General features: G+C 32.6%; 1 protein-coding gene and 1 long non-coding RNA gene across 3 annotated transcripts; one reads left to right on the forward strand and one right to left on the reverse strand.

Annotated features, from left to right (window-relative positions):
- The first annotated feature begins 2,781 nt into the window (after positions 1-2,781).
- Positions 2,782-5,124, forward strand: LOC133804398 (uncharacterized). 2 transcript variants are annotated; one of them, XR_009878455.1, is made up of 3 exons: positions 2,782-3,026; positions 3,573-3,806; positions 4,820-5,124. It is a non-coding gene; the product is annotated as an uncharacterized LOC133804398 (long non-coding RNA). The 2 variants fall into 2 exon arrangements; XR_009878458.1 differs by having other exon boundaries at positions 2,791-3,026; positions 3,672-3,806.
- A 3,571-nt stretch (positions 5,125-8,695) lies between these two features.
- Positions 8,696-10,874, reverse strand: LOC133804407 (large ribosomal subunit protein eL30-like). Its single transcript, XM_062242581.1, has 6 exons — positions 10,728-10,874; positions 10,549-10,605; positions 10,330-10,435; positions 10,115-10,216; positions 9,072-9,140; positions 8,696-8,989 (listed from the first exon to the last, which is right to left on the reverse strand). The coding sequence occupies exons 2-6, from the start codon at positions 10,567-10,569 to the stop codon at positions 8,949-8,951; spliced, it is 339 nt and encodes a 112-aa protein (XP_062098565.1). The 5' UTR covers positions 10,570-10,605; positions 10,728-10,874; the 3' UTR covers positions 8,696-8,948.
- Between the last annotated feature and the right edge of the window lie 914 nt (positions 10,875-11,788).

The raw sequence follows: 11,788 nt of genomic DNA on the forward strand, positions 1-11,788 counted from the left end.
AGCCGAGAACATATCATCTTAGAGATACATTTGTAAAGAGTATTGCAACATGCTATTGGCCTAAAATCTTCAGCCAACGACGGTTTATCCTTTTTAGGAATAAGAGACAACATGGTTTTATTCAACTGACCCGGAATCCTCCCTGTCTCAAAGAAATCCAAAACAGCAAGCGATAAATCCCTCCCAATATCGGACCACATCACCTTAAAAAATTTAGCACCAAAACCATCTGGACCAGGACTCTTCAAATCATGAACAGCAAATAAAGCTTGTTTCACATCTTGACTGGTAAAAGGCCTCACTAAGCTGAGTTGTTGAGATAAGTTAAGTTTACCACCTAAATCCATACAACTCAATCGGAGCTTGGAAACCGCAGAACTGGGACAACCTAATATACCCTTGAAATAAGACAAAAAGTGATCAACCACTTCCTCATAATTGTCAACCAGATTACCTTGGTTGGAAATAAAGGAAGCAATCTGGTTAACTTCCTTTCTTTTTTTAATACTAGAATGAAAATAAGCAGTGTTATCATCACCAAATTGTAACCAAGATATTTTACTACATTGTCTTAAGAAACTTTCAAGAAAGCGCTATCCTTTCCTCTTGCAGAAGCTGAACTGCGAAAGGATCATGTTGAAGCTTATCTTGAGACATCTGCCAGTTGGTTCTAACTATATCAAATAAACGCAGCACATCCCCTATAGTTCCTCTGTTAAACCTCTTCAACACCCCTCTCAACCGATTCAACTTAACCATTATCCCAAATAGACCTGATCCACAACAAGGCAGAGACCAATTTGTAAGAACAGTTTCTCGAAACAAGTTATGTTCAGTCCAACTGTTATCGAACCTGAACGGTTTATAGCCTAGATTCCCAGCCCTTTGTCTTTTAATAAGACAGGAATAATGATCTGAATTAATATCCCACTGAAAGTATCCTTCAGCATGCGGATATATATCAAGCCAGGCCTCATTTTTAAACACTTTATCAATTTTTGAGTAAATGCGATCCCCTTATTCGTGTCTATTACACCAAGTAAATTCTGATCCAGAACTCTTCAACTCATCCACCCAACTATGCATACGCTAGTAAACTGAATCCTCAAGCTCAGAATGAGAAACCACCCGACCTCCTATTCTATCCTCCCCATCAAAAATCGCATTGAAATCACCCAAAATCAACCACGGCTTGACTGGAAAGGAAAGATTAGAAAGACCTCTCCATAACCCCTTCCTCTCTTGGATAGAATTTAAGCCATAAACCACAGTCAGACAAAAGTCATGGTGCAAACCAACCTGCCGAACAACACAATGCAGAAATTGCGTATTCTCCTCAACAATCTCGATGTCCACATGAGAACTAAGCCAGCAAATAAGGATTCTCCCTTCAATAATAGGACTTGTATAAAAATTCCAACCAGAAAATACATTCGTCATCAGATCATTGACTTTAGTCCCACGCATCTTAGTTTCTAAGAGCATACAAACACCCACTTTATTCATTTTGCAGAGTCTACAGACTCCCTCCTGCTTATTCTTTTTATTAAGACCCCTAATGTTCCAACACAGAAGGTTGCAACACTCCATAGTCAAACAAACATTGATTATGCCCAAGGCGGAACAGAGGTAGTCAGGGTAGCAGATGGACCCCTACTACGTCTTCCCTTCCGCTTTAGTGTATTCCAGTTACCCCCTGCTCCACCACTCCGTTTGCTTAAGTAATTTTAAGGGTTGTTTTATATGTACTTTATAAAAATGGTAGGTTGTTGAACAAGTTACGTAAAGATTATTTTATATGTTGCTTGTGAGTATATATTGTTATATAGGGTTGCTTTAGAGTTTCATGGGTTGTTTAACATGCTACTTTATGGTTGCTTAATTAGGATTTAGGAGTTTCAATAGTTGCTTAACATGTTGCTTACAAGTATTATGTGTTGCTTAGTGGTTTCAAGAGTTGCTTTAAGGGTTGCTTAAAAAGTTTCAAGAGTTGTTTTATATGTTTCATATGAGGATTATGGGTTACTTAACATGTTGCTATAAAGAGTTGCATAGAAATTTCAAGGGGTTACTGAACATGTCGTTTTATATGTTGCTTAAGAGGATTATGGATTGCTTATAAATTTCAATGGTTGTGTTAACATGTTTCTTTATGGGTTGTTTATCAAGTTGCTTTAGGGATTGCAGGTTGCTTAACAATTGTAAATGTTGCTTTAAGGGTTACAAAAAATTGGTGATACTAAGGATTGTGGGTTGCTGAATAGGTTGCTTCATTTGTTACTTAAGTAGTTGTAAATATTGCTTAAGGGTTGTTGAAAGGATGTTTCATTTATTGCTTAATTAGTTGTAAATGTTATTGTTTAAGTTGTTTATAATGATTGTGAGTTGTTGAATAGGTTGTTTAATGATTGTTTTAAATGTTGTTTATGTTGCTATATATGGTTGTATTAGAGTTTTGAGGTTTTTTTTTTCATGTGTCTATGTTGGGTTGCTCAAGTTGCTTTAAGGGTAGCTACAACATCTTAAGTAACATACAACAACTAAAACAGTGTAATGTAACTTTTAGTAACTTACAACAACCACTACTACAAAATATACTTTATAGGTCACTATTTTAAGATACGCATTTAAATGTGAGTCCTTAAAAAATAAATTTTAAGACCGACAATGAGTATCCTAATCACTCTTGCAGGTCCTAAAAAAATATGAGGCCAATTTTCTTAAAAAAACTAAAAAAATAAAAATAAAAGCCCAGCCCATATCTAATACTAACCCTATTTGTACACATCTCTAACTCTCTCCCTCTCTTTCCATGTTCATTCGGCAACCCCCATTCCTCACTCGCCCTCGCCCTCGCCCTCGCCCTCGCCCTCGCCGTCTCGACTCCCTATTTATCTCTCGGCGATGCAAAAGCAACGACACGGTGGCGCAACCAAGCAACGCTCTCTCTGCCTACTAATAAAGTATTTCATTCTTTCCAGGATGATGCGAAGAAACATGACAGAGGAGCCAAGAATCGGTACACTGTATGATGATTGTCTATAGTTTTTGTTACTACTAGCGCAACAGACTCGAAATTGTTTTCTTTTATGTGCGATGGCATTCTATTCTAGAGTGAAATGTGACTGCTTCTTGCATTTCTTTCTTTCCCCTCTAAAGGAATGTGGAATGGATCTGTATTACTGACTTGTTTTCTCCAAATTTTGACTTACCTACTTAGAATGCATACAAATTTTCTACTACCTTGCTTTGTTCATGTTTTGCCATGGAAAAGTGCTATAAATCTCTCTGCCTTGATCAACTTATGTGACTGCAAAATAGATCATAGCTCTTTGGTTTGTGTCATCACTATTCACAACATGTGATTAACTTTATTTAGAAATGTGCGATTAAACCTGTAAGCTTTTGCTAAAATCATCCTTTAAATGGATACCAAAGAACTTTTATGTTTATGTTTACAAGTAATTTATAACATAATGATGGCTCTTTCAAGACATTTGCAAATTAATAATGATTCTTTATTGCCATTGGTATTGAAATCAGCTTGAGTTGGTATATATTTTTGTTTTTAGGACACGGTGGTTCGCCGATGTACGAGAATGACGAGGCTCGGTGAGTTATCTCACTCTCTCTTGCTTTCTCTAACACTTCGTCTCTCACTGTTTCTGTAGCTGCGGCGAGGAGGTGGGAGTCATATGGCTGGCAACAAACGGGTTGAGATGTGAGGCTGGAGGCAGTGTCGAACCATGGGGCTACGGGGAGAGTTGGCGACGATGATGGAGCACATACCAATGGGGCTTTCTACGGTATCTCTTTCCTTTACACATCCAAAGTTTTTTTTTCTGTTTATGTATATATTTTACAAATCTATGTATATATATATATATCTATTTATGGGAGTTTCTGTTGAGGGTCGGTCCTTCGGAATTAAGGCTCTTATTCTTTTCCAAATAAGGTTAGAGACAAAGAAAATTGTTTAAGTTATAGGCTTTTTTTGGTCCATATATATTTAGTAGCTGTCTTTACCTACCCATCAATTGTAGATAATTAAAATTTTTAAACCCATATCAGTCATGCTCAATTTGTAAAACCCTTTTCTGAACATGTTCTAATGTCTAGCACAAGTTGCATTGTCCTCAACAAAGCCTTTAGTATTCTCTCAAACTTTCTGTCTGCATTAAGGAAAGCCTTCTTAGGCTCTTAGCTATCAATATATTTTACTAGACTTAAAGTTTATCTAGAACTTTAATAGTAATAGTTATACTATCCTAGGCTATTAAATTCTATTTTCTTCAAACATCCATCGGTTGTTGACATTTCGTGTGCTTTTAGCATGTGTCATTTCATGAACTTTAATAGTAATAGTTATACTATCCTAGTGGCTATATTGCTCTTGGTACTATACCACTCATGACAATTAAGAAGTTCAACAAATTGACAAGTTAAAAAGATATTATACTGTTTTTTCTTCTAATTATGTACTGGTTCATTGTTTTATTTGCTAACTTGAAGAGAAAAATGGTTTTGTGCTCATTTGTGGAAAACGTGATTCTACTTGCATTTAAACAGTAGGTTTTGATAATGACAATCTTATATTCAACTAGAGAGAATAGTCATAGTGTCTTTAGAGCATGCTTGCTTGCTATGTACAACAGTTCTATGTCAAGTAGGATTTGTTAATGACAAAATGATCCTATTTTCATATCATTCTTGGATAACAGTAAATTCTCTATAAACTTGTAGTATTTGGAGTAGTAAAAATCATATTTGTTTGTGAATTATTTTCTTTGAACTTTTTGTTCATTATTATTTAGTGCAGATTTTTGCTTGGGTGGGGATGACATTTCTGATGACAAGCAAGGATCACGAGGAAAAGTTTTAGATGGAAATGATGGTACTGCACCAAAGAGTTGCCCGGTGTTCAGATCCCAATCAAGTGACCAAAAAGCAGATACCTAGTTGTAATTTTTTTATGGTCAAGATTATTATGTTTATAGACAATGCCTTATGATTTTTGAGTTAATTGAGTTAATTAGGAGTGTTATATTTGTTCCAAAATTTGTAACTATCTCATTGTATAAGTTTTATTATTTTAATCTATAAGTTTTTTTATTTGTATATAAATGTTTCTTCTAAATCATAATTTTTTATTTACAATAAATATAAATTAATTTTTTAAAAATTAAAAATATAAATTTTAAGGACACGCATTGCGAGTTCTAAAAATATTCTTTTAGGACTTGCAAAAAAAGCCTTGACAATTTACTTAAAAGGCATTAAGATTTTTTACTAAAATGTCTTCTTTGTCTTCTTTGTGGTAGTGAATATTTATTATCAACCTTATATGCAACCAAACTAACTTATAAATCTAAAGATGAAATTAAGTAACCTCATATGCAATATATATCAACTAAAGCAATCTCATATGAAAATCAAATTAACTTGTAAATCTAAAGATGCAACCTACCACAACTTAAGCAACTTAAACGACCCAATACAACTTGTAACAATTTACAACAACTTTATTATCAATCTTATATTCAACTAAACTAACTTGTATATTTAACTATGCAAGTAGTTAATCTCATATGAAATCTTACATCAACTAAAGCAACCTTGTATGCAATTTAGATTTTAAAAATGCAACTTACAGTAACTTGAGTAACCTCATACACAATCAACATTAACTAAAGCATACCAAATGTGTATATGTTGTCTTACTTCACTATTATTACATAAAAAATTGCGAAATCTTTTCTGATTCTTGCTCAATGTGTAAAACTACGGAAAATGCAAGTATATAGGTTTTAATTTTCTAGGTTACTATCCCAGGAAAACAAGAGAGAAAATTGTAAAAGAAAAAACAAGATCTTAGCATTTAAGCATAATTGATGACCATTAAGGATATGGATGCACATAAATCATAACATCCCAATTTAATCTTTTCTTTTAATAAAAATATTTATTTATTTATTTTGTTATTTTTTTTTAGGGACTGTAAATATAAATTTATTTTGTACCTTAAACAACCAAAATTAATTGAGCAATAGTCTTATAGTACATGAAAACAACATATTTACCTTTCACTTATGCATTTATTCTTGTGGCCACATAGTAATTATAACAATAATTTTTTTTATTAAAATTTGGTACAATAATATGCGTGGAGGAGAACCTGGATAGAGATTTGCTTATATATATCGTATTATTGGAATAAAAAGTTTTAGATTAACATAAACTTGAAAAAACAAAATGAGAAATTACCGTATTTGAGGTAAATTCCCTAAAAAAATTACATTAATTTATTTGATTAAATAAAATAGCTTTGAGAACGAGTTTATCGCAATAGCACTAGATGTATAACGACATGTGTTGTATTTAACGCGGTTCTTCATTTCCCGCTTTATGCTATGGTTTGAGAAAAATAATAATATTATATTTTTTTGTGTCCTTAATTTTGAATGTTTGTTCTATTTCGTTTTTGGATTTGCTACTGAACATAGTCATGGTCGTAAGATTATTTTATGCTTAGAGAAGATTTATAAACACTAAAATTATTATGAGTCTTTCTTATGTACTAAAATTTGTTTGATCAATACTTAAAGCGAAATCCTAAGAAATACATGTTTAGGAAGATGATTTAAATTATTTTTGAAACGTTCGAGCATTTCAAACTAGCCCAGTTAAATTGTATCTTTTGAGCATATCGATAATTTCTTATTCTTTGTTTATCTAAGACATATTTTAGCCATTACACTTGATTGATTTTCAACTTTCATTCTGTTTTTGCACCATAACTACCTGTTTAATTTGACAATTTTGTTGGGAGTGTGATGTGAAGATGGGAAAAAGAGTGAAATATGATGGTAAGCATTGTTAAATGAAAAAAAAGTGTATGGTGCAAAAGAAAGAAAAGTTTGTGAAAGAAAAAAAGAAGGTATTGCAAAAGAAATAAGTGGGGGAGTGTAACACAATTAAGAAAAAATAAACATTGAAGTGAATAAAAATGGAAAAAGAAGATTGAGAGAAGTGAAGAAATCAATTGTTAGTTTGAAGGTTTTGTGTGTTGTAATTTGAGCTTAGTGTTATATCTTTTATCTACCCTTACCTAAGGCTACATGTTATAAGCTTTTTAATTTTTTTTTAATTTTTAATTTTTGAACATGTATATATCTACATTAGTGGAGAATAGTGAGTAACAAAAACCTATGGTACTTGAATTAGACTAATTTAAAAAGAATTTTATTTGAGTATAAATTTATTTGAACGTATATGGAGTGGAATAGAAAAATATGTGATTTTAAATTTTGTGATATTTGAGTTTTTAGAATTATATTTTAAAGATATTTATTATTATGTGATATTGTTGTTGATTGGAGTCGTATCAAAAATTTAATCTTAATTTGTTTAGAGTATCATTACTCGAGAGCGAGCAATAGTTACATATATAAAAAACAGATGCAACTCTAGTGTGAGTCCAATGATGATAACGGCAACGGTTCAAACCTAAATAATGTCTAGGTTTTAAATTCCTCAATATCAAGAACTCTATTGTGTTTGATTTCTTTTGGGGAAGTTCCTCTTACGGGTAGAGATAAAAGCAAATTCAACCAAAGACAGCGAGCTTCACATGCAAAATTAATATCAATTTGTGCCTAGAGACTTCATGGTTTTGCTTGAGGCGATCAAGAGCTTGATATGATGGCCAGTGTGTCACCAGAATTTGCTCAATAGTTATGTCATTCAAGGTCGAAAGAGAACCTGACCAAAAAAAAAGGTCGAGAGAGAGGTTAACCAACAAAGATGTTATTCTAAGCTGTGGAACTTTATAGCGTTGCTTGCAACGATGATAGAGAAACATGATGGCGGCCATTATGTTGAAGGAGTTTTCGATTCATGAGCAAGGGAGAGTGCATGTGGGTTCCTTCCCTCAACAGCAAGGGAGAGTACATGTGGGTTCCTTCCCTCAATTATTTGCTATTTACCATATTTCTTAAAGATAACACCCTAGCTATCAACGTAACAAATATTTTTAGAATTTTATGTATATTTTCTTATTCTAATCTGCCAGATTATCCATTCCCATATATATAAAAGTAACCCGCCAAGTTATCTACTTGCATACGTTCACGTCGTACTATGAAAATACATTTGGGTGCTACTATAAGAAATTAGTAAAATTTGAAGAGAAAATGAGAGTATTAAGCTTAAGATACACACGAGTTGTTAAACGATGTACTAAACCACATGTCCATTTTTTTGTGATCAAACAAACTAAACAAACTACGCAGTAATATAACAACGTAGTATGGAGAAGCTTTGGCGATTCGGATGTCGGCACTTTTATATTAAATGAGTTTGACAAATTTATAAATCAACCAATTGGACAAGGGCATTAATCTAGAATCTATAAATTCATCGTTACTTAAAAATCATTTTCAAGCGTGCAATTTGAAATAATATTTAAATCCAAAAGAAACCATATAGATGAGTTCAGCGATATCAATCAATTTTCTCAATAACTACTAAAATTTAAAAACCAACGAAAATAGACTAGAAAAATATATATTTGATTTTTTCCCTTCAAACTTGACTCGGCACAGTTCAGGCCCTTTTATTGTGCAAATGTGACTGTTCAAAAGATTGTTTTACTTCAATATTTTTGAAACCTAAAACTTAAAAAAATAAATCATCATTGATGCAGTGAAATAGCTTTTTACTTAAACACAAAAGAGTAAGGTTTCAAAACATTTTAGCAATATTTAAAAAGGTAAAAGATTTTGTAATATTGCTAGGAATAGGTAAATGGTGTAAACTCGAACTCTTACAACATCCATGGAGGTGCTGAACATTCATGAATCCTCAAGAAAAAATTCCGAGAACAAAGGAAATGAAATGGTGATAATTTAACTCATGGCGATGCAATGAGATCGCAAAACTAGAACAGCTTACTGGACACCTGGCAATGTCTTAATGATATCAGAATCACCTGCAGGACAAAGAAAACCATAAATTTCCATACCATTAGCTTAAAATTCAATTCTAATGACAAAACACATCTTGTAAATCACCTGGATCAATAATGCTAAGGCAAGAAACGCGGAAGTACTTTCCACAGGCTGTTCCCAAGTCCACATTATCTATAAAACATCAAAATAACAAGAGTACATCAGAGATGGAGATCTTTCTCAGACTCCAAAAAGTTAATTCAAATGCATAGGATTATGCAATCAGAAGATTTATCTTAAGCTCTCAAAGAAAATTGATAATCGTTCTGGAATACTTTGTAAGAAAGAGTAAAAGTCCATAAAGAAAGATTGACCCATATGTAAGCAAAAACTAAGAATGGAACAAACGGAATATCTTGAGCATTATGTGCCAAACATTCTATATTTTTCCATAATCTAGTACTATGATGATATAAGATCTTTACACATATCTAACTTGAAAGCCTATGCACCCCTGATAGTAATCCCCTTCCATAATCTATCTAAAACATCAAAATAACAAGAGTATATCAGAGATGGAGATCTTTCTCAGACTCCAAAAAGTTAATTCAAATGCATAGGATTATGCAATCAGAAGATTTATCTTAAGCTCTCAAAGAAAATTGATAATCGTTCTGGAATACTTTGTAAGAAAGAGTAAAAGTCCATAAAGAAAGATCCAGAAATTGACCCATATGTAAGCAAACACTAAGAATGGAACAAACGGAATATCTTGAGCATTATGTGCCAAACATTCTATATTTTTCCATAATCTAGTACTACGATGATATAAGATCCTTACACATATCTAACTCGAAAGCCTATGCACCCCTGATAGTAATCCCCTTTCATAATCTATCTAAACTTGGCCTTTAATACTTTTCAAAACTTAACAGAGACCGAAAAAAACAAGACCAACAAGAGGTTTGTACTTTATGAAAATAATGAAAAAAATTTAATTGTGTCAACCAAACAAAAAAGAACACTCTCCCCAAGTATTCCAACAAATTCAAAACCATCAAAATCATTCAAATTGTGCCTTGACAGAAACAAAGGCCAAAATAAAAATACTTAGCAATACATAACAAGTAGCAGAACGTAAAGAAAAAATAATACAAAATACTTACTTCCGTTGTAATGGTGGACTCCAATTTTGGCAAGCATTGCATAATATTCGATCTCGGATTTCCGCAGGGGCGGGCAATTATTCGAAATAATGATCAGCTTTCCTGTACAAAACAAAAGAAACCCAATTCATAACTTATCAAACAGAGACTACAATTATACGGTAGAAGTAAAATAATAATATTAACCAAAAAAAAAAAGGCAATTTAAGACAAACCCTTAGAGCTTCTGAGGGACTCAAGCACGGTCTTGTACCCCAGAGTGAACTTTCCACTCTTCACCACCAAAGCGAGCCTGCTGTTGATGCTCTCGTGTGTCTTCTTCTGCAAATCCAAACAAACAGATTAAAGAAAGGCTCTAGTTATGGGAAAAAAAAACCCCTCAACAAATAATCTTAAAAAAAATCATTATTCAGAGAAAGGAAGTCTCATCGTACCGTTTTCTTGGTGGCCACCATTTTTGAAGCTCGGATTGCTTTCCTTAGATCGTCGGCCTATTGAATGAAAATCAAAAGGAACAAATTAGAAAGGCAGCCAAATCGAAATACAAGCTTAACAACAATATTTCACTTCATCATTGTTTAGTTTGTCTTCGAAACAAAAGTAGGGAACTCACAGTAGATTAGGGTTTTGCACCGATGCGGAAATGAAACCCTAGGAATGGGGGCTGCAGCAGATTACAGTCCAGACTAAGTTCGAGCCTTATAAATGAGAAATAATCGCACGTGCCACGTCCCACACGTTTTGTTTTTGGGGCTTTAACTTCAAACACACGTACCTTATTTTATTCGAGTAACTACTAACTAGCAAGCGAGCTTCTTCTCTTGTACAAAAAATAGTTTTCTTTGAATATTATTTAACAATTTTCAAATTTTTTGATATTCTTTAATTTTTTGTTGGGTTAATTTCAATTTTTATTTTTTATTTTGTTGGATTAGTTTCAATCATTCTTTTTTATTTCGCCTTCATAATGTATATTTTATTTTATTTTTACTTTAGCAAGTTTATAATTTATTTTTTATGTCTATATATTTAAAATAAATTTTATTCATATCTCTTTTTTAGAATATAAAAAAGAAAAAAAAATAGAAAAATGTGATCATAAATTAAAATATATATTTTATGTGAATTTTATAAATAAATGGGGTGTCTTAATAAACTATTTTTGCAAAATCCCCTCCTCATTAACGTTTCAAAATGATTTTGGTGGGATTTTTCAATAGAAAAAAAAATTGCTATCATTAATAAAATATAATAAAAACCATTGCAAAAAGTTTTAGATGCATATTAGCCATCATTGGCAAGGATGCCAAATTAAAATCAAATATCCTCTTATTGGTAAATATAAATTGATAGTGATTTGAAGAAGTCTAGAATGGAAATTGCGGTTAGGTATCATGAAGGCAATGCTATAGCTGGTTTGACTATCCCTTCCAATGGTTTGGTCTCTTCTTCTATCATGGTGGCTCATTGTTTGTTAATGGAATTGCGTGGTGTAAGGCATTTTGTTTGCCAATTTGTTATGTGGAGACAAATGCAAAGTTGATTATGGATAGGTCAATAGTGGCTTTTCAAATTTATCTCATTTGAATGACCTCATACATGAAATTAAACGTTTATCGTCTTCTTTCCCAACTGTAACTTTGTCTCATGTGGTTACAGAGCTAATACTTTAGC

Source organism: Humulus lupulus, chromosome 1 (genome assembly GCF_963169125.1).
Source record: "Humulus lupulus chromosome 1, drHumLupu1.1, whole genome shotgun sequence".
Classification (NCBI taxonomy): domain Eukaryota; kingdom Viridiplantae; phylum Streptophyta; class Magnoliopsida; order Rosales; family Cannabaceae; genus Humulus; species Humulus lupulus.